This window comes from Gopherus flavomarginatus, chromosome 4 (genome assembly GCF_025201925.1).
Source record: "Gopherus flavomarginatus isolate rGopFla2 chromosome 4, rGopFla2.mat.asm, whole genome shotgun sequence".
Taxonomy (NCBI): domain Eukaryota; kingdom Metazoa; phylum Chordata; order Testudines; family Testudinidae; genus Gopherus; species Gopherus flavomarginatus.
This window is the reverse complement of record NC_066620.1, coordinates 147,799,764-147,823,298: the sequence shown is the minus strand read 5'-3', so window position 1 is coordinate 147,823,298 and position 23,535 is coordinate 147,799,764. Positions and strand designations below refer to the sequence as shown.

Here is a 23,535-nt window from a genome sequence, read left to right as displayed (position 1 = left end):
TGTGAGTTCAGTTCTTGAGGGAGCCACTTAGGGATCTGGGGCAAAATCAGTACTTGGTCCTCCTAGTGAAGGCAGGGGGCTGGACTCATTGACCTTTCAGGGTCTCTTCCAGTTCTGTGAGATAGGTATATCTCCATATATTACTTATGATAAATAACTTAGTCAAGTCCAGAAACAGGAACGTAACTCAGTTTTGTAAAAACAAAGCTTTGGTTTTCCCTAATGTTTCTAGAATAGCCCACATTCAGTGAAAACAATTTTTTTTTCAAATTCACCTGTCAACATTGTCACCCCAAAACTAGTCTGTATACCTTTTTTTAAAATGTCTCTCACACATTCTGCCTACCTCAGACAACAGATTTCATCAGTACAAATCCGAATAGTAAACATATTTTACCTTGTTATTGAAAGCAACCATTTTAGCAATAATATTTTTGTCGATGGCAGGAAACAAGGTATTCCCAATGAACTCCATATCTGCAGCTGAAAGTGGATCAACATATACCTGCAGGACCAAGAACACATGGAGGAATTTATGCAGTGTGGATGTGGGTTTCATCACAAGAAGGACACAAAAATGAATCATAGGCATAGCCTGAAATGAATGCATGACTTGCCTGTGTAAATCTATTAAGAAAGGACTTGGGCAGCCCCTTTCTTCCACCTCCTTGTCTGTAGGGATTCTGGCATCCAAAGATCTTCGTCTTCTTATGTTGCACATGAAAACTCATCCCTAATTCTGGGATGTAAATCTCCGCACGGTGGTCAAAGCAGGCATTTAGTCCTTCTAATACAGACTGGGAAGCCAGGTTCAACTATTTGAAAAAAGAAATAAGATAAAATAATGCTGTTCAAAAGTAGCACTCCACTTTAGCAAGCTGTAATTTAAACACAAATGTGATTCAACTTTCCTTGCCTGTCCAAAACACCGTCATACATGACTATACACAGCTAACAAATCCCACATTATGGCACTGCACTAGTGGTAAGATAAGGTTTTTCTGTTCTATTTAAATTCTTCTACCATGCCCTCACCAAGGTATCTGAGCATCATTGTATTATAAATGTCTATTTTCAAGCATTCATTTTTACTTTTGAACTATTTTCATGCTACTCGTAAATCCACAGATTAAATGTTTTATCAGGTTAATAAAGCCAGTTGAGATATTTATGTTACACAAATGCTTAAAAATTGTGTTTTTCGCACAACAGAGGAAATTAGGGTGCTTTGTGTTTTTGTTAAATATAAAATAGCTAAAAAGACAATTTCTTTTCAAAACTTCATACTTAGTATAACTGTAGTCCAGGTCTCCATGAGAAATGTATACATTGCTGCATACTAAACATTTTTTTAAAGAAATAACTTGCATTCAGAGTTTAAGGGTAACATTTGCAGGAGTGCTTAAGCGACTTAAGAGCCTAAATCCATTTTTAAAAGTGACTGCAGACTTTTAGGAGCTTAACTCTCACTGAAAGTCAGGGGAATTAGGAGCCTAAGTCTCATTTTCAAAGATGATTCACGCACTTCCAAGCATGTACTTTAGCTGGTTGTGAAAATTTTACCCTAAACACCCATAAATCACCACTTCTCTTTTCCTTAATATTCCCATTTTATTGGTGTGCCAGTCTTGCAAATCACCTCATCTAACACAATCCAGTGTCCATCCTTTAATGCTGCAAGCAGGGGTCCATCACGCCAGGCAAATTCTCCTCCCTTTCCACCTTCCACAGGCAAGTCTGTCCCAAATAAATCTGTCACATCCTTGGGGAAGTAGAGGAAGAAAGCAAAGATTTACAAACTACATAACAGGTTACCAGATTTCAAGCTTGCTTTGATTTTTCTTATTTTTTAAAAGCTAAGATCTATGTATGCATTTAAAATCAATGAGAGTTACAAGAAGATATTCTACATCTTTGGGACTTCAGTCACCAAATACAGTAAGCAAAACAATGCAAGAACATGAACGTCAGCCTCTAACAAAGGCTATGACTACCCTAGAGAGCTTAGAGCAGCACAGCTGCACCGATGCAGCTGCACTGCTGTAAGATCTCTGTGTAGCCACTCTAAGTCAATGGGAGAGAGATCTCCCATCAACTTAATTAATTCACCCCCAACAAGCGGCAGTAACTATGTCAGCAGGAAAAGCTCTCCCGCCAACATAGCACTATTCATGCCGGCCTTTAAATTGGCATAAATTATGTTGCTCCGGGCGGGGGGCAGGCTAATTCATACCCGAACAATACAATTTATATTGCCTTAGGCTATGGCTACACTACAACTTAAGTCTTTCAAACAAGTTTGTAGCAATCAAGCTATATGCGTTTACGTTATGATCTCCACATTGTAATCAGCACAATACAGAGTTTCTGGAAATAACAGCAGCAATCTGCTCTTTCATGACACTTCACTTCTCCTTAGTTTAATCTCAAGACTGATGAGGGAAGCCAGATACTTATGGCTCACCATCTGAGTTTACACGTGTAACCACTCAGGCTTCATAAAATTAAAAACCAAAATAATATTTCACATATGTATCTATATATACTTTAAAAAAATCAATCATCAGGGTAACATTTTACCTTACCGTTTGCTCAGACAGGTTGATTCGAACAAGGCAATTTCCTGAAGCCTTTGCCAGTGCTGCTACTAGACTGGTCTTGCCCACGCCTGGAGACCCCTCCAAGAGAATGGGTTTGTTAAGCTGTAAGGCTCTTAACAGCCTTTGTGCATTCATTGCTGTAGTTCCTGCATTTAAAGCATAATCTGAAACACTATTCCTCTGAAAAACAGGGCCTAAGATGAAGAGAAAGCAAAACAAAAATTAAACCACAAACTAAAAATTACAAAAACATTTAGAATATTTTAGATCACATTTTCTAACGATCTATTAACTTGCCTACTGCTTTTTCACACTACTTCAGCTTGCGATGGAAGATAGACCAGTAACTAAATTATGTATCAAACATCTATCCTCATAAATAGGGCAGACATATTTAGTGTTTGATATTCGGTTCGATCTCAGCACAGTCTCCATTTGTTCATGCATAATTTTGCGCATACACACAAATACCTGCACATGCACTTTGCAATGCGTTTTGAATATGGAATTTTAAAACCTGTAGGTGTTCATGTACCAAACTGGTGGCTGGGGTCTTAAAATCAAGTCTATAAAATGCTCTGTTTGGCTTGTAACTGGCTGCAAGTATAAAATTAGAGGCAGCTTTTTAAAAATTTGGCCCTATGTGTTATGGGAAAGTTTATGAATCTGTTCACACATTGCCAGTTTTGTGAGACAAAGCGTCCTCTCATGCAAGCATTTTCTTTACTCTGGTTATAGAACACAACCTGGAGAAAGCATTAGTCTTCTTGCCCATCAGAAACCTCCACCTTTAGAGCTCACTGTAATTTCAATAGTAAAACATCATTTCTCACGTATGCAAGGTGTTAGTCACTATCCTTCTTTAAAGATTTTGATATTTGTTTCCTAGGAAAGAGGTATTCTCCCCTTTTGGGTGCCAGTTATCCTAGAAAGTAAACCATGTATAAGTTTGTATAAGATTAGGTGATTAGATGTATTTATAAGAGCCTGTCACCTAAATTCCCTCTAAGCTGCGTGGCTGCACAGCTGCCTATCAAGGGCCACACAGGAGCTCAGGGCTGCAGTGGGGTGAGGTGCCTCCCCCATGGCCCCCAGCCCCAGAGCTGCTGAGACCAGGGAGTGGTGCGAAGAGACGCTCTCCCCCAGCCCCAAAGCTGCCACGGCCTGGGAGAGGCAGCTCTCCCACAACCCCAGAGCTCCTGCAGCTAGGGAGAGATGCACTCCAGGGCTGGGGAGAGACTCTCTCCCCCAGCCCAGGTGCTGCTGTGGCCGGGGAGAGGCGCTTCTCTCCCAGCCCCAGCCCAGGTGCTTTCCCCACTGTGATCGGGGGCAGCCTGCACCCCAAGCCTCTCATCCCCAGCCCCACCCCAGAACCTTCACCCTCAGCTGGAGCCTCACCCCTGTCCCAGCCCTGTACCCCCTCCTGCACCCTGATCTCCTCCGCCCCAGCCCAGAGCACCCTCCCACACACTGAACCTCTGGCCCCACCCCCACCACACATCACCTCCATATTGGTGCACATAACAAAATTCATCCTGCACATGCATGGGAAAAATTAGAGGGAACAATGCCTGTCACGGTGTTTTTGAATGTTCCAAGTTAGGCACTGGTTATACAACAGAGACATGCTTTAAACCAGGGGTGCTCAATCTAAGGCCCACCAGGGCATTTCGTAAGGCCTGTAGCCTGCTTAAACAGAATCTACTAACAGCCAATTCATTAGTATTTTGTCATCATGATTACATCATTTTAGTTTGCACAAGTGTGCAAATAGATAATACTGTACAATTGAGAAACATCCTATCTAAATACATATGAAACAAGCCGAACTTAAAATATAAATCAATACACGTGACTTTAAACTCATTCAAATATGTATCAGAGGGGTAGCCGTGTTAGTCTGGATCCCTAAAAGCAGCAAAGAGTCCTGTGGCACCTTATACACCAACAGATGTATTGAAGCATGAGCTTTCGTGGGTGAATACCCACTTCATCGGAGGCATGTCAAATATGTAGAATCTGTTCAGCCCACACAGATTTAGGGTTAGGTTTAGGTTTATGTGGCCTTCCTGCATAATAAGACTGGATACCACTGCTCTGAATTGCGCAGTGTTATAGAATAAAAGTTAGCCAAATGAATTGCGAGTCAACACCCTTACTCCTACCACTCTTTTCTATCCAGCACATTTCTCCTTACTTATAAACATTTGAGAACATTCCATCCTTCCAAAAGAGTGTGCATTACATGACAAACTTCCTATTTCGAACTTTTTCATTTCTCTTTACATTAGATCTCTCCATTTGCTCACACATGTATTTTTGTTTAAATAAAATTGACATGCCTGCTGCCTAAAAGAGAGACTTTACATCAGTAAAATCACAATCAAAATATATTATCCTGCCAATAACTGGCTCCACCAAAAGGATAATCTCCAAATTTGCAACCCCCCATGATGGCACACTAAAGAGCACACGTCTAGGTAACACCTCTATCCACTTCTCTTTCCAGTCATTCAAAGCCTCAGATAGAGGCTTTCCCCAAAGAGCTGGCAGCAACTTCTAGTCAAATGGCGCTGAGTGAAACACCCTTCCTTATTCCCCTGGTCTGCAAATCTAGTTACAGAAACACCACCTTTAACCTCATCAGTAATGAAAGTATGAAGGGAAAGTGAGCTCTTACATAGTCAGAACCCAAACCATATACAGAGCTTCAGAAAAGACAACAATCTCCCGTTCATCTGGACATAAATAAGCCCCTGCAGCATAAAGAGCACAGGAGCAGCATGCTCAGCATAGCTAAACAGCTAGGCTACTGTGTCCTGCACTACCCAAATATTTCTGGTGGTCTTTAGAGGTGCATTAGAGTCACCCAATCTAGAAAGTGACAAGGATTGCATGGGGGAACACAGGTCACAACCTCCTAACCAGGTGCAGACAGAAAAAAATATTGACACTTGGATCAGAGATTGTAGCAAATAAGGGTCCAAAATAATCCCTACGCTGCAGACCTTTGATTAAGGGAAGGCACAGCGCTTCATAGCAAACAACTCCTCACAACCACAGATCAGTTCTCCCGTTACCCACCAGCATCACCTCTCTTTTTTCTGGGTTGAACTTCGGGCATTTCACTTTGACTCATGCCTCTCAGGCAGACACTGGATAAGCAGAGAGACTGTACTGCCTGGATTTGATGAAAGACCTGGATTTTAGCTATCAGCACAATTGGTACTATAGTACCAATCCATTAATGTGGTTTTTATCAGAGGCATCAAAATGCACAACCCACATGATGTATGTGGCCTGCACGACGCATTCAGATTGTGCAAAATCTTAGCTTTTATTTTTTTAGAAGGGTTTCTAGTCCTCATGGCAACAGAGACAATCTTCCAAACATGAACTGAGTGTAACTGATGCCATGATATCTGCCAAGTCAGAAAAAAATATCCTCAAATAATAACTCAGGGGTATGAACTTTATTGTCCACTATTAAGCAGACTAGAGTTGTCAACTTTAATGCACAATGACCACACTTCAATGTCAATATTAATTATTCCATTGCTGATTACTTTAGCAAATGGAACAGCAAAAGGATGGGTGTAAAGCCCTACGGGGAAAGGGAATTAGGAGTTGCTTCAAGGAAGAAAATGCAGAGAGAACAGAGGAGATACACAGAGGGAAGGAGAGTGAAAAAGAGAAAAGAAGATAATGAAAAGTAGAGAAAAAAAAAGAACAGAACAGAAGTAGTTGTGGCCTAAACAGGAGCAGATTTTAATTTGTAAGTGATATAGAATATGCCAATGATGTGCTGAATAAATAGAAGTTCAATTTACTACATAATGGCTGTGTTTCTCACTTGATCCCACTAATCTTAATGGCATCCCCCAATGCTGTGGACTGATGGGATTATGAAATCTCGAATTCATATCATGTCCTGCAGAATTAAACATGGAACCCAGCCCTATTCCCTAAGTAAGTTTGAAGAGACAAGAGGGAGAAGAGAAGACAATAAGATGAAACCTGATCTCTTATGAAAACTTTGCAGGATGACATGCAATTTCCCCAACACCATTATTGTTGGACTTCTCAGAAAGGAGGAAAGAGATGCTAAATAACCCCATTCACTCATTCCACCATTCACAGACAGCTCAGTATCACCCTGCAGTAAATAGCAGGAAAAGCATCTAGTAGGTCTAATACAGTCATTGAACAGACAGCAGAACTTAGTCGGTCACAAAGAGATCTATGGCCAAGAAAACCCATGCAGACAGACACTATCATTCACTGAAATAAAACCCTAGGGATCCAGGAAATCAGAAGTTTCAAAATAACACGAGAGCCACTTCCTCAAAACCTTCTCAATCACGTTTACCTACAAAAAAGGCTCAAAACCCAACGGTAATTTGTAGGACTACCAGTGTCAAGAAATAGTTTCTTACACAAGGGCCCGATGACCGCTTTTCTGACAGAAGCTGCCTAGAGAAAACAGTTTCACTCAACAACTGACCGAATAGCTTGCAGCAGCAACAAGATACCTGGTGAATTTGTGTGGTCTTGGTATCTCATAGGCTACAGGCCATAACTCACCTAGTTCCTCTATAAGCAGACACTAATGATCTCCAATACAGTACATTTTCCATCTACTTTGTGGATGGAATCTTAAATATCAGCTTCCTGTAGCCAAACAAAGTAAAATACAATACACAAGGTTGTCCAATGCTAAAAAAACCAGTTCTGTTGGTCTAGATTCTCTAGATGCTATGGAGGGAGAAGCAGCGTCAGTTAAAAATAAAGCTTTTAGACTTCATTATAGCTGCAGCACAGGATTGCAGAAACTATGCCACAATCAAACTGAGAGGCATGAATGTCACCAGTACTGTAGTGTCCCTGCAAGTCACCTGTATACTAATGGGCACAATGACAACAATGGGAGGGGAAGGGAAGTTTGAATGCCCTGTATCAGTGTTTAGGAGGAAAAGAGATCTTATTGTCCTAGCCAGGCCATGAACAGAATGGTCCAAATATTGCACAATAAGAATATCTAGGTCAGGGGTCGGCATGCGAGCTGATTTTTAATGGTACGCAGCTGCCTGCTGGGGTCCCGGCCGCCTCCCCCACTCAGCCCGCTGCCAAACCCAGGCCAGCAGCGGGCTGGGCGGGGCCAGCAGCCGGGACCCCGGCAGGCAGCAGTGCACCATTAAAAATCCGGCTCAGCCCAGCCTGCTCATCTCCGCCCACGGCTCTCTCCTGCAGGGGCAGGAGGCAGAAGCTTGGTCCTGCTGGCTGCTGCTGCAGGGCAGCCTCCACTGACAGCCAAGCTCTCTCCTCCCCTGCCTCCCTGCCCCTCCTCCTCTCCCTCCCTGCGGTTGAACACCTCATGGCCCTGGAGAGGGAGGGGGAGAAACGGAGCCAGAACGTGGTCGCTGCTCCAAAGAAGCAGGGACAGGGCCTTGGGGAATGAGGGTGGAATCAGGGCAATATGCCCTCCACCCCCTGTTGTGAGCTGGACTCCAGCCCACACCCCCAGCCCTGACTCCTGAACCCCCCATGCCCCTCTGCCCTGACCCCTGCATCCCCCTCTCACACACCCAGCCCCCTGCCCTGACCCCTGCACCTCCCCACAACCCCAGCCCTGACTCTGGCACCCCCCCACACATACTCAGCTCCCCCAACCCTCCATGCTCTGACTCTTGCATCCCCCTTACACGCCCCCAGCCCTGACTCCTGCACCCTCCTCACACATCCCCATCCCCTTGCCCTGACTCTTGCACCCCGCACATCCCCATCTGCACCCCTCACACTAAATGGGAGGTAAGCGCTCCATACCCAAACCTCCTGCCCCAACTCTGAGCCCCCTCTCTCATTCTAGCTCCTGGCCAGACCCTTCACCCTTCTGCACTCCCACCCTCAGCTCAGTGTAGAGAGAGAGGAAGAGAATGGGCTAAAACCGGAAAGATGGTAGGCACTCACTCTATGTGGGCAGGGCTGGGACCCCAGACCGTCAGCGGGCTGAGCAGGGCTGGTAGTCGGGACCCTGGCTGGCAGGAGCCAGCGTACGGAACCCCAGATAGGCAGCGGGCTGAGCCACTCAGCCTACTGCCAGTATGGGGTCCTGGCCACTGGTCCTGCTCAGCCTGCTGCCAGTCTGGGGTTCTGGCTGCCGGCTCCTTGACAGCCGGGGTCCCGGCCGCAGGCCCCGCTTAGCCCACTGCCAGCCTAGGTAAATGGAACTCCAGGCTGGCAGTGGGCTGAGCGGGCCAGCGGCGTAAGATCAGCATTTTAATTTAATTTTAAATGAAGCTTCTTAAACATTTTGAAAACCTTGTTTACTTTACATACGACAATAGTTTAGTTATACAATATATAGACTTATAGAGAGACCTTCTAAAAAACGTTAAAATGTATTACTGGCATGCGAAACCTTAAATTAGAGTGAGTAAAGATGACTCAGCACACCACTTCTGAGAGGTTGCCGACCCCAGATCTAGGTTCTTATATCATACTCAGCCCTGTGGTACCCACATACTCTCCCTTGGAATTCTATTGCTGCAGTGGGTCAGCCAGTTGTGGCTTTCTAAAAAGAGTGAAACAATTATATTAGATATGCTTGGAAATACTCTGCAGCGCTTTTATAAAAAGAAAAGAGGCTGTCTTTATTTTTAGAAGACATTATGAATTACAGTGTAGTTCCCCACATATCTTGGGGCTAACGCTAGTCCTTGATAAGTCATTAAAAACAAAACATGGGATGAATTTCCACCACCCCACAAAAAACAATACTTGCCTCTCGGTATAAAAAATGGATGGATTCCCATGAAGTTTTCCATCCATATAAATTCTCTCTCCTTTGTTCTGTCATAAATCCTCAGTTCATCCTTCTGATATTCTGTAAGCTCAACAATAGTGCAAAGTTTCTCACATAAGAATTTCAGACATTTCTCACGAGCAGATAAAGCAGTATCAGCTGAGCAAGATGTTGTACCTATATTAAGAAAACAAAAGGAAGTAAAAATAAAAAAAGATTCCCAACTACAGCCAGTTGTTTTCATTTCAAAATTCAGAAACACACGGCCAGCCAACAGTATAGAAAATGCAGTGCAGTAAGCTACAGTGAATGCACTGTGCTGAGCTCAACCAAATACTGTTAGTGAATTCAACAAAGAGATATACATGTATGAAATATAGATCTACAGATACAGTCGCATGGTTTTCCAGAAGGCACAAGGTGCTTAATATCAATCACAACTGTATTGCTGCCTTCAATTAAAAATCAAAAATGTGAAGGTTAATCTCAACCTACTGTATTTTAAGTGGGGGTTGGGTAACACTTCCTATTATTAAAGTTGCCTGACACTTCCCATTATAAGATTCTGTTTATAGCTGCTTATACCTATGCAAAACTTCAACAGTTTGGACTGAAATTTTCTATGCCAGATGTCTGCTTAAGGCAGATTTATTGGAAAAATTCACATGCTTATGTTCGTCAGTTTTCAAGTCTGGGGGGAGGAGGGAAACACCCTACAATGGACAAGGAGATGGGAGAAGGGGGTACTGACTGGACAAGAAGACTGGGAGTAGGAACCAGAGGTGGGGAAGCAGAGGGAGAAGAAAGATTTTCCTGTGTACCTAGTTCCTTGTCAGAACTGGGACTGATTAGGCAAAGCAACTGGGATGGGGATACAAATTGGATGAGAAGCCCAGGAGCATGGGGGTGGAGGGAAGGAAAGAGACACAGATTGGATAAGGAGATGGGAGGGTGGGAACTGGGACTTGCTGGGCAAGGAGACCTGAGACAAAGAATTGTGGGAGACTAGGACAGGCTGGGTAAGGAGACTGGGACTGGAATGAGAATCCTGAGAAATGGAAACAGAGTGGGTGGGGCAATGGGTGAGGAAGAGAGAGGACTGGACCAGACAGGTTGGAGGGAGCAGGGCAAAAAGGGATCAAGCTTGGTGGAGGGTGGATATAGGCAGAAGAGTCTGTACCCATTAGAGTACACTTCCCTCGAGAGCCTGGAACAGAACTCATGATTGCTGACTCTTACAACTCCTCTGCGGTCAGCAAATATCTGTGGAAACCCACTGGAAAATGAGAGTCTCAACCCTTTTAGAGGTGTTCAACAGAGGATGAGCACCTCTTAACTGCTATCAGTTCTTCTGTGAGTGCAAGTGGCAAAGGTCGCTGCCATGAATCTAAAGGTTCCAACTCTGCTGATGATACATGTGGATGTCAATATGAGCCCATGACAGAATTTCTGTTTTTTTCAATTTGCTTCTTTAAAAGCCTAGGAACTTACACTCAAAAAACACTACAACAAAAGAACATTAAGGTTGCAAACTCAAGCACTCAAAAGTTAGGAAATGCCAGAATTAAGTTTGCCTGTGCAACCTTAATTCAGCTCCCTTATGTGTATGCATTATGACAGTCTTTATTTACATGATCATACACAGTCTTTTCCACTGGACATAATCAGTGCACGGGACACACCTGCTCTGGGGGTGAATCAGGGTTGTGCAGGGAAGGAGGAAGCTACTGTCTGTAGGACCCCTGTCTCATTTTTTGCAGAAGTTGGGAAGTACATAGGGAAGCAGGGAGGGGATTGCAAAGAGAAGGGACGCTCTCTTGATTAAAGCAGTTGAAATCTATCCCTGCCTCTGCCAAAGGAGCTCCTGTGTGATGCTAGGCAAATCACTTAACTAAACTTGTCAGATGTGGTCATTGTTTGTTTCTCATTTTCTGACTTGAAACCCTGAGGTCTAATTTCCAGAAGACCTGAGCATCCACAACTGCAGCTGGGGTTAATGGGAGCTGTGCTTTGTACACTGAAAAACCAGGTCCTAAGGGCCTCAAATTTGGCACCCAACATTTTTGGATATTTTGTCCATATTCTCTCTGCCTCGGCACTCCATCTGTAAAATGGGGCTAATACCCACTCATCTCATAGGAGTGTTGTGAAGGTAAGTTAATATTTCTGAAACGCTGAAGTACTACAATGAGGACTCCCAGAGAAAAGCCCCAAGAGGAAATTAATAACTCTGTCTTCAGAGCAGGGCTTGAATAGTCTGCAGTAAATAAGGCCTCAGGCCACACAATGAATGAGATGGATAAAATAATATCAATTTAGCTACTACTTTATTGAGCCCTGTCCATACTGTGCACTGAATGAGGCTGCAGGGATCCAATGGAAATATACTATGTGAACATGTAATTAAAAACTATAACACCAAAAATATACATAAGGGGATGGTGCTTGACTTTGCAACCTTACTGTTATTTTAATGTAGTTTTGTATATGTGCAGTGTGTAGCACTTTAGCTTGCTGAACCATTCAAGAAGCCCTTGCTGTTAAAAATGGCAAGAAAAACATATGAAGTTAAAGGTATTGTCAAGTAGAAGCAAATATTTGTGTCACAGGAATTATGCCCTACCCTAAAGCATGATGCCTTCATTTTAACCAAACTAAACACTGGGATATCAATCAAATAGGGGGAGGGGATGGTACGATGGGATAGCCTAAATTTTGGCAATTAATTATCTTTGATTATTAGCGGTAAATATGCCCAATGGCCTGTGATGGGATGTTAGATGAGGTGGGATCTGAGTTACTACAGAGAATTCTTTCCTGGTGTCTGACTGGTGAATTTTCCTCCAGGGCAGACTGGCAGAGGCCCTGGAGGTTTTTCACCTTCCTCTGCAGCATGGGACATGGGTCACTTGCTGGAGGATTCTCTGCACCTTGAGGTCTTTAAACCACGATTTGAGGACTTCAATAGCTCAGGCATAGGTTAGGGGTTTGATACAGGACTGGGTGGGTGAGGTTCTGTGGCCTGCATTGTGCAGGAGGTCAGACTAGATGATCATAATGGTCCCTTCTGAGATTGAAGTCTGAGAGTCTAAAAATATGAGCAAAATAAGAAAAAAAATGTTAAGAGTTAAATATATTCACCTCTTCTCTGATAAGCACTGATGACCTACCTGAACCTATTCCATCAATGTACACCAGGCATGCAGCATGGACAAAAGACGTCACAGGAGGAACGTAAAATAGGCTGTACTCCTCTTCTTCTACCATGACATTCATAAAGTTAACCCAGGATAAGACATCTCGGACACTGAGAATACAGTGACGCCCAAATTCTTGGTTGATTAGCCATTCAATAAAGTCCATTATCAGCTCAGCTATGTCTATCCCTAAAATACAATAAATAAATAAATAAAAGATGTTGCAATTATAAACTGAATTATATAGGCCACTTCTAGTACAAAGCTGTACAACTAGAACCCTGAAATACAGAAAAGAAATCAAGTTCTTCAGATTTGTTTTTAAAACAAATATTTGCATTCAGGTATGATGCTTTCAATCTTCAAAAAGTGCTCAATGAAAGGGGGAGAGCAGAAGAGCAAAGAACAGATTTATAATCCTCTACAACAAACTTTAAAAACTAATACATCCACAAAATTAATCACATGCATTTTATATACAGCACAGGGCAAAAAAAAAAAAAGTCATACTGATATCAGGAACTAACAAGATTTAATTCCTGAAATCAAAGTTTCTTTAGTAAAACACAGAAACTCCTTTGAGAATGGTTCACAGATATAGAATTGTGAGCAAAAGATGAACTGGTTATTGGGTACTAATTTATTTTAAAAAAAAAAGCGCATTTGCTATAAGCATTCCAGCAGAAGCAACAGTTTACAGTAGCTTAAAAGCTTGCTTGAAAATGTCCTCATCCATTGAAACAAGGTAGATGTGGAAGATTCCACTTTGAATCTGAGGCTAGGAAATGGTTCAACGCACTACAGGACCCAAAATAACTCTGATTCCTTCTTTCTTGGGGCTACAAAGAATATAGAGTAACCTTCAAAACTTGTTCCCAACCCCCAGATAATTTTCAGAAAAAAAAGGCCTCTCTGATCTTGGAAAAAGCAAAGAAAGAAAAAAAGCAACTTGGAAGATGAAGGAAGAAGATTCAGGAGTTATCATCCACTGGGATAAAGAGAAAAAGATCCTCCCCCACAAGGAAAGCATGGAGGAAAAAGGTTGATAGTACCAAATCTCTGTGCCTCTGCTTAGGGACTGAGGAGGAAGGTTTGGGTTCACTTCCAGGTATTCCTAAAATGAAATTAGTCTAATGCTTCAGAGGGAAATTCCTGACAAATGAGCAAATCCCGAACCCCCAACCCCAGCCCAGAAAGATATGGCAAAAACACTGACTGATGTCCAGAGAGGTGCAGGCTGTCTACAGGATCTGTTGCAGAGAGAGATGGGACTGGGAAGGAATTCTGGAAAAAATGTGCCACAGCAAGAGTTATCAAGCTGCTTGAGCTCCTTGTAATGGAGCCTGGGGCTCAGCTCTAACGACACCTCTCCCTCTTCTGAACTGTGATCTACTAGAGCAAGGGAAGGGCAAGCACCAGCAGCTTAGCAGAGAATTTGGAATCATGGAAGAATCCTGAGAGTACCCCCTAGGAGTGAAGGCTAAAGGCTCCTGGAAAGGTTTAGCAGGCAGAAATAAGTCATTGAGCCACTCACGTAATCCACAGGCTAGCAAAAGGAGTGGGATGGTGTTTGACAATGAAAGCCCTTTAGCTTGTGGAAATCTCAAAGAAACCTCTTCAGAGGCTATCATGGAAAAGGTTGCTGTTCCCCACAAGGGAGCTCCTCGCCCTATTTTACAGGCCTTTCAAAGCTCCAGAAAACTGCTTCCATTGATGCCTCTGGTAGAGCCTCGACTCCCAACATGGGGACTTCTCTCACCCTTAACAGAAGCTGAGGGGCTAGTTTCATCTGATTTCCAGAAATAGATCCAGCCTCTGAGCCAGTCGCAAAGGTTTCTCTCTCAACAAGAGCAGAAGGACTCTTATGGCTCCCCACTGCACATCACTACTGACGGAGGCACAGATGATGTGATCATTGCTCCCCGCCGCCCTCAAAATCCTTTTCTTTAGCCTTCTCTGGTAAAACCACAAATGATACCAGATATGCCCATGGAAGTCACCTTTCTGCATGCTGCTTTGAGTAAAGCAGGTATCTAACTGCAGCAGAGGAAGGAGCACTTCAGTGGGAAAATTATGGATGGCAACTGATAATCCTCCTATCTGCCAGACCAACAGAGGAGGAGGAACCCAGAGTCTGTACTGTCAAAGACAAAATATAAGGGAACACGAGAGAGAGCTCAGTAAATCAAACCAATAACCAAGCTGTCGGTAGCAAAGGAAATGAGAGTTCTGGTCCTGGTCTTTTGTTCCTTGCCAATACCTGGGAAATAGGATAAGATATTGAAGAGGAGGGCAGAGTTCAGCTGGTGGGGAGAGGACCTTTGCATTGCTTTGCTATCAACTTTTGGTCAGTCATATGGCAATGGGATGCTAGGAAGGGAGAAACAGAGGCCAGTGCATCAGAGTCTGTTTGCAGATATAGTTGTATTTATGGATGGACGAAACATTAGTGTGAATCCCTGCTAAAACCATCTCTATCTTCAAATTCAGTTCTCTCTCCCATGTAGAGTTTAAATTCAATAAAAAACTAAATTATACTTACCTTGGTAGTTTATCCTGCCCAGAGACAGTCCTGGATGAAGGTTGTGCTTTACGATCTGTATTAAATCGTCACGACTGTTACTCTGTGGACACCATATCTCTGTAAATCTGTTGCGCAGTGCAGGAGAAAGCTGCAGGCAATAAAATATAACAATATAGCCCCTACCAGCATATATCACAACTACCACAGACCCGCATTATTTAAGCTTGCATTTAAACTTTCATAGGCTAGTAGTTCTAGTACATGTGAATTATTAAGACAGTAAATAAACGGACTCCTTTTCAAAATAATGTAGTATTCCTTCTAATAATGACAGGGTGTTTATAGCTATCATTAACAGGAGAAAATGTGGCTCTTTTAGTGCAAAACCAAGAGAACACACCAACTGTTCATTTGAAATACTGAAAGAGAACAGGGGAGAAAATGAGATAGCTTGCAAGAATCAGAGTGAGATGGAACTTCAGAGATACAGTCTATCAAACAAGGGCTGTATAATCTCATCTGTCCTCCTGGCCTTTGAAAGAAAGACCACCATATAGGTAAAGGGCTGAATTGGAATGCCTTTCCATAATTGCTCCTTTGCGATGAATTATAAAGAGCAATCATCAACCAGTGCATATGCAATAAAGAGGCAATTTCCCTTTGATTACTGAACCCGGGGCTTTCTGGTAGATTTGTTAGCATGCTAAAAATGACTGATTTTTTTTTTTTTTTAAATGGACAGCCCCCTTTCTAGGAGTAGAAGAGATGAAGCTTTGAGTTCAAACGTCTGTCATTCCTTAGGTGGTTATGAAGATACTTTTAAAACAACATAAGGGGTTACCTGAGAACTGTAGTCTTATTTTGTGGGAAGACTTGCCCTACTGGGATTTGTCCATTTTTTGGAGACCCTACGTGACAACTTCTAGTTGTCAGTTTTTGTCTGCGCCAGGAGCACAATCTGTCATTGCATCCCCACACCACCATAAAGACTCCACTGCAAGAACTGGATTTGTACGTAGTTTCCTTTGCGAGTTACACTTCATTTACTTAAAGTGTTCTCCATATTAAGTCTATTTATATGATTTAGTGTCCAGATTTTTCTTTGTTGATACTTTGTTGAGTGCTCGTTTACATTGTCAAAATAACAGTACACGGGTGGTGGAAGAAAGACACACCTTAGTCCTCCTTTAGAGCCAGGAGACAGACTCCAATATGCAACACTGCATGCTGGGATCTCTACCATGTGCATGCTGCACATTCTGGTCATAATTCCAGTGACCTCTCAGAATTTACCTCTTTTTTTCCAAAGTCACCTCCTGGGTTCATGGTTGCTAGGATGCGAAATTTTTTTCCAGCAACCAGAAGTTCTACTTCATTATCCTCATCTTCTTGACTACCTTTTTCAGCAAGCACCAGTGTCTTCTCAACTTCAAGAACACTAAAAAACAGGTTTTAAAAAAATTGTGTTAAAAAAATTGTTTTATTTAAATCCCATAGCTTGCACTTTAGAAAGTCACCAGTCTTTTTTTAAAAATATAAACGTGAGGTAGCTTTGCTTAGTTTGATTTCTAAGGCTATGTCTACACTACACAGCTTTTAGCAACATGGCTGTGTCGCTACAGCCATGCCGCTAAAAGTCGGGCAACATAGCCACTGTTTGTAGCCTCTCCTGCAGACAAAAAACTTCCACCCCCAATGAGCAGTGTCTCCTGCTGACAATGTGTTGTTCAACCTGGTGCTTGTCGCAGCAAAACTTTTTTCTTTTTCTTTTTTTTTTGGGGGGGGAGGGGTAAGGGGGTGGTTCAATTGCCAGTGTAGACATAGCCTAAGTCACAAAGCTCAGTATAATGGGCTCCAGCAAAAGTAAATGATAAATGTTGCTTATCCTTCCCAACTGACAGTATTTCTGAATACGCAAGTGTGGAAAGCTCATCTTCACCTTGACCTGAAAGTCTGTGCAAAGTGGCTGGTCAAAAGATTTACAGTGTAGCATGAATTTTACAAAAGCTCTCTGTTATAAATACAATGCCAAAAGTAACTAAAGTAACAGCTGAAGCCTAATGAAGAGCACACTGAATTAGTTTTTAAGTTTATGGAATACAAAACTACAAGTTACAACAAATTCATTATCAGTGCAACTTAAAATATCTATTTAATATTTTTAGTTGCATAGCCCTGCCCCATAATATACTCTCACTAGTGAACTGTGTGACTGAGCTAAAAGTGTGACCCATTACTGAGCATGTTAGCAGAAGTGTTCAGGAAGATGTTGCCTAGAATCACTAATAAAACAATAAAATTAACTGAAAAAGATTAGTTTGCAAAGGTGCACATGAGCTATGAAAAACCTACTTGAAATAGAGAAACAATGAAAGTAATTGCTGGTCATCTCAATATATTTGGTAACAGAAAAGAAAGGCAGACTTTAAAATGAGGGGTGCTGTAATCTAACAGTAGTATACAGTGTCAGTTGTAACACCTTTATATAAAAAAAATTGGGAAGGTATCGAAAGACACGAATTTGCTACTAGGCACCTTTCCTATTCTCGGACAAGGCATGTTACTTCCCACGAACGTAATGACAGACTGAGAAATGTTTTTTTACAGGAACTGGTAGGAAATATGGCTTTCATCTATCTTTCTATATAAGGAAAGATTATAGGGCTTGCTCTAGGTCTCATTGTAGATTCCATCTTAATTGTGTAAATTTATTTAGTTTTCGCTCTATAGTGTTAACTGTCACTACATGTTATTCTTTAAGAAGAATTGTGTTTTAACTGCTTTATCTGGGGAAATTAACCAGCTGTTACTCTCTTGTCCTGTCAGTATAAGCAAAGAAAGGTGACTATAACATTTTGAGCAGAGGTTAAGCGCATGAAGGTGGTCATCAGTGTAGAGCAGTGCCAAGGAACGGGGTTCTCAACCTTTTTCTTTCTAAGTCCATTCCCCTCAAACATGCTATAAAAACTCCGTGGCTCATCTATGCTATAAAAAAAAGTTTTTTCCTGCATAAAAAATTAGTAAATTAAAAGCCAGGGCCAGCGTCAGGTGACAGTAAGCAGCCCCACGCCACAGGGGCTCCGCAAAGCTAAGTTGGATTCATCTCCATGCAGCAGAGTTCAGGCTTCAGCTTCAGTCCCAGGCAGTGGGGTTCGGGGTTCGGCTTTCTTCCCTGGGCCCCCGTGACTCTAACGCCAGCCCTGCTCTCTGATTTATTGTGGCGGATGTCCTGAAACCTGCTCGCAGCCTCCGGACTCCTGGTTGAGAACCACTGACATAGAACAAACCTCATTGTAACACTTGGCACACAGCTAAGGATATAAACAACCCAAGGACACAAAACATTGTCAATAATCTTGAACAAATCTGCACTCCTTTGCTTTGGGATCAGGATACTTCTAAGTTCTTCTAATAAGTTTAGCACCTCAATAGTGATTTAGATGGGAGTATAGTTTCATCCTGTACTTTTCATGGGCCTACCTTACCATCCCTTCTCCTTCGCCAGCAGCCTCTCCAATAGCAAGCAATTGTCTAAAAATACAGGACTAATACGGATGTAGTCAGCATCTTTCTGCTGGAGACACATCAATTCACAAACTAAGTGATCTGGTACAGCAGCTTAACAGTGAATGCGTCACTGAGTTACTTTGGATCTTTTTTGTTTGAACAAGAATTGAGCAACTAAGAAAAAGGGATACTGGCTAAGATTAACAATTAGAAACTAGATTATCTAACTCATTTTTGCGATAAGTGTAGCCTTGTGGATGGCTGCTTAACATTACACACTTTTAGAATGCATACCTATTAAGTCTTTCCAAAACAGAATCATCAGCTAATGAAATCTCATCCAGGAGAAAAAAGGCGCCCTCCTTCATTGCTAAAACAAGGGGTCCATCGTGCCATTCAAACAGCCTAGAACTGTCAAATTCCTCCTAGGTAATGGGGAAGAAAAAGAAGACTCATCAGGGATGTGTCACTCTCTGCTCTCTTCACCACACTAAAGCTCAGTGATATCAGTCACCCATTGTCATGAGACATACCTTGTCCTTTGATCTCTGTCTGACTGGCCGTAATCCTCCCAGGAAGTCTGATGTCTCCATATGCAAGTGGCAGTTCACAGAATGCAATTTCTGATTTGCCAAGGCTGCAAATATCTGACAAATAGTAGTTTTGCCACACCTATAACATGAACAAAGAAAACCAAGGAAGTAAACTTAGAACAAAACCAGAAGGGGTCCACAACCACTTAATGGTCCACTTCAGCAACAAAGCAGTTCCAGTTGGATTTCCTCAAAACCCTGCAGGGCAATGGCCCCAACATGCTGTTCCTCTTACTCCCATGTATTCCCTTCTCTGAATGCTGACCCACCTTACAAAAGTTAAATGAATTGCACCCACTTCTGGCATGCAAACCATTGCTGAATTGCCACCATTATTCATTAAAACATGGATGAGGGACTTACCACCTCAGATTTCACTTGGACTTTAGAAAGATAACAAATTTCACATCCTCAAACCTCCCTCTGAATGATGCATAATGCATCAAAGATTAAGGTACCATAAAATATCAGAAGCGCCAAGGAGAAAAATGTTAGCTTCTCATTCACTATTAAAAAAAATACTTATCAGTAAATTAAATTCTCCAAACGTATTGCCTTCTGAAGATCAATACTATAGGAGTCATGAGATATGCTTACAAGTCGCAAAATCATTAGTAAAAAGTTGCATGTCTTGATTCACAGCTCTAGAGATCTGAATGTTCCAGAGATAAGCCCCTAAAAGCTTGCCCGCACAAAACTGCATGGGTTTAACTAATTTAGTTAACATCACACCTTTTGCTAAACTGGTGCAACATCTGTGCATTGATACACCTATCTGAGTTTAGAGCAAGCTTATATCAGTGTAGTTTGCACCTATCCACACAGATGTTTCACTGGTTTAACATCACAGTTAAACTGGTGCAACTAAGGACATGTCTACACTTGCCATTTAAAGCGGAAAAAGTCCCTTTTTTCCACAAAACCCATGGGAAAATCTACACTTGCCAATGACTTTTTGCAGTGATATTCAGAAGTTTCACTGCAAAAAGAAAACCACCTCCACAAGAGGCTTACAGCTCTTACCAGTGATGCTTTTGCGCTGATGTGCAAGTGAAGACACGTTCTTACTGTTTACAGAGCTTTTAGACTCCACAGGATACCCCACAGTGCTTAGGTGACCACTCTAGCCAGCAGCTCTGCTGCTCTGACGCCAGGTAAACAGACATCCACCCCTGCCCCTGTAAAGCCCTGGGAACTTTGAAACTCCCCTTCCTGTTTTCTTGGCAAGTGCTCACTTATCATCTGGGCAGGTGACAATGGCTGCTCCACGGAGCAAACGATCCCCTGCTTGGAGCAATGCTGAGCTACTGGAGCTGATCAGTGTTGGGGAGAGGAGGCTATGCAGGGACCCAGGATGCCTCGTGATTCCTTCCCGCCCTTCCAACATGACCTATCATCAAATGGAGAGAATTGCACCGTGGATAGCTGCCCTCTGTGCGCTGCTCTCATGGTGCTGGAAGTGCTGCAAATGTAAACACTCTCTGATGCCTGTGGAAGTAAGGACACAAACCAGTGCTTTTCTTTCACTGGTTCACTATCACCGTTGAAACTGACAGCACAAAAAACTCTTCAAGTGTAGATATAGCCTATGTCTTTGGATCAGGACTACGGCTATACAATGCTTTGTCAATCCATCCTTCCATCCCACATCCAGTTGTCCCAGAAAGGACTCCTAGGAAGGAGGTGATGATTAGGGTGACCAGATGTCCTGTTTTTACAGGGACAGTCCCATTTTGGGGGACTTTCTCTTATGTAGGCACCAATTAACCTCCCATCCTCTGTCCTGTTTTTTCACAGTTGCTATCTGGTCACCCTAGTGGTGATCCAATCTAGATCGTACTGGCCAAATACATTCAGAGGCAGTATTCAGTAAGTGGAGACTGACAGATTTTGACTTCTCTTTGTCCTTTCATGAATTGTCTCTACAGAGTTCCACTGCAGGAGACTAAAGAGTATAGTGCTGCTGCAGCGCTGGGGTATCAGTGTAAACAGAGAATAATCTTAGTATGTTGTAACTGACCTCCAGAAGCTTCCCATAATCCTTTTAAGTAAAGATAACTCTTTGTTTTGTTGTGATGTCTCTCTTTATTTTGTTGTGAACTCGGGGCTCCTGAAACTGCTTATCAAAAAAACCAAACACAGCTACTGTTTGCTGTGAATGAGCAGAGGCAGGGAGCTCCCTTTGGAATGCCCATAACTAGTGTTTGCTTGAGGAGAGGGGAAGGGAGGGGGCTTGAGGAGAGAAGCAGCATGGCGGGTTCCGTTTTGGGGAGGCTGCTTATCTGGTCTGTGAGGAAGAAAACAAACAAACATTTTTTGCTTTCAGGGAGTGAGAGGGGGTGGGGAGGGGGTAGGAACTTCCAAGGCAGCTGCTGACAGAGTGTCGGCTGCAAAAATCCACTCTCTCTCTCCCTCACGCTCTGTCACACTCCAACACACTCCCCTCTTTTGAAAAGCACGTTGCAGCCACTTGAACGCTGGGATAGCTGCCTATAATGCACCGCTCCCAATGCCGCTGCAGATACTGCCAATGTGGCCACGACAGTGCACTGACAGCTGTCAGTGTGGCCAGACTGCAGCGCTTTCCCTACTCAGCTGTATGAAGACAAGTTTAACTCCCAGCGCTGTACAGCTGCAAGTGTAGCCATACCCTAAATATAAACCAGGAGGAGGACTGAGGAGAATGCCAAGATTGAAGCAACATTGCCCACCCACACAGAAGACTACACCTAGCCCCATTAACAGATTAACATTTTATGAATGAAGTAACTGAACTTCAACTGGCAGCTTAAATACCAAGACAATAAACCTTTGACCAGAAGCCAATGTATCCATGCCTGCTGTAGAACAAGTTCTCCTTACAGGCTTGAACACAAGTGATCATCCATTTTGAAAGACTATGAAATGAAAGGTCTTGACTGTTAAACTGAAAGACTTACAGAAGATTTATTCTTTTCCAAGTAGCATCCAAGTTCCCTTTTAGCATCTAATAGACTGTGTTTCTTCTTTCTCAGCTTCAGCTTCTTTTTACTCTCTAAGGCTATGACTACACTACGAGGCTTTTAGCGACAAAACATTTCCACTCCCCACAAGCAGCAGCAGCGTTGTTGGCAAGAGAGCACTCCTACTGACAAAGCATTGTTCATGCCAGCGCTTTTTATTGGTAAAATCTTTGTCGTTCAGGGGGGTGTTTTTTTAACACCCCAAATGACAAAAGTTGTGTCGATGACATGTCAGTGTAGACAAAGCCCAATAGAACTACTTAATACTAAATTTATAAGCAGCATGAGAGATCTGCTCCCACATTCTCTTTTTTGCAGTCAGGAACAAAATAAAGAGGATGGGCTGGGCCTTATACAGTCAGATCCTGGAACATATGTAAATGTATTCACCACTCTCCACCAAATTTATTACTAACTTTTCCAGGTTTCACAACAAAGGTATGTAATTCTTATACTGGGATTCTAACAGACAGTTCATGAATGAAATTCAGCCCCACTCCTCTTCAGTTCAGTTTCAATACATCTCTAACAGGTTTATATAACACTGTTGTATAAATTAGATAAAATAAAGCAAAATCACAAGAGATAGTTTTAATGTCTTTTGCTAAAACAGGTGTACTCCAACACAGCACTCTAAAAAGTGAACTCTGTATTACAGCAGGTACAAACCTGACTTGACATTTGAGAAAAGTTTTAGATTCACAAAGGCCATCAAACAGCAAGGCATTAACGCAAGGCCCTTCTTTAAGCATAAGTAGACTTCACTGAAGTCGCTCGTGTTTCAATGTAGGTATGCAGTTAAGGACCTTGCTGAACAGGGCCAAACAGAACAATTCATTACTGTAATAGAAAAACAAGTTACCCAGTGTCTCCCACCAGCAGAACTGGTTCGCCAAACTCCAGGGCTCGTCCTACCAGAACTGCAAGCCTCCTCATCCCTTGAGTCCAGACAACATGACTAAACTCACCATCCATCACCGACATCTGTGTGGATGATTTTACTGTCCAACAAAGAACAAGTTGATTAGCTTTAATCACAAGCATCAAGCTTCTGATTTAGTCCTTTTTGCAAACTCACCCAATAACTTTCTAACACTTTCCTCTGAGAAGAGAGAGTGGGGATACAATTTCTTCTTAAAATGCTTTTCAAGGACACTTTGAATAACATCAACCTCCTCTTGTTTCCTGACTCTGCCTGCCAGAAGCATGAAACCTGTAAATAAGGCAAGATAAATCAGAGTGTTTTCTTTGATTTTTCAAGTGGAATGTGTGACATACCAGGGGTACAATACAGACCAATGAGTATCTGT

The 23,535-nt window shown here is 42.5% G+C and overlaps 1 protein-coding gene across 1 annotated transcript in view; it reads right to left on the bottom strand.

Moving 5' to 3' along the window:
* The window catches only part of MDN1 (midasin AAA ATPase 1), a 171,553-nt gene that overhangs the window by 85,449 nt on the left and 62,569 nt on the right, over window positions 1-23,535 (bottom strand). The window contains exons 28-39 of the mRNA XM_050949353.1: window positions 23,304-23,438; window positions 23,088-23,226; window positions 19,164-19,302; window positions 18,925-19,055; window positions 16,417-16,561; window positions 15,142-15,271; window positions 12,573-12,788; window positions 9,382-9,579; window positions 2,586-2,794; window positions 1,640-1,762; window positions 618-815; window positions 398-505 (exon numbers count right to left, since the gene is read on the bottom strand). Coding sequence (XP_050805310.1) covers window positions 398-505; window positions 618-815; window positions 1,640-1,762; window positions 2,586-2,794; window positions 9,382-9,579; window positions 12,573-12,788; window positions 15,142-15,271; window positions 16,417-16,561; window positions 18,925-19,055; window positions 19,164-19,302; window positions 23,088-23,226; window positions 23,304-23,438 — 1,871 coding nt within the window. The remainder of the gene's footprint in view (window positions 1-397; window positions 506-617; window positions 816-1,639; window positions 1,763-2,585; window positions 2,795-9,381; window positions 9,580-12,572; window positions 12,789-15,141; window positions 15,272-16,416; window positions 16,562-18,924; window positions 19,056-19,163; window positions 19,303-23,087; window positions 23,227-23,303; window positions 23,439-23,535) is intronic.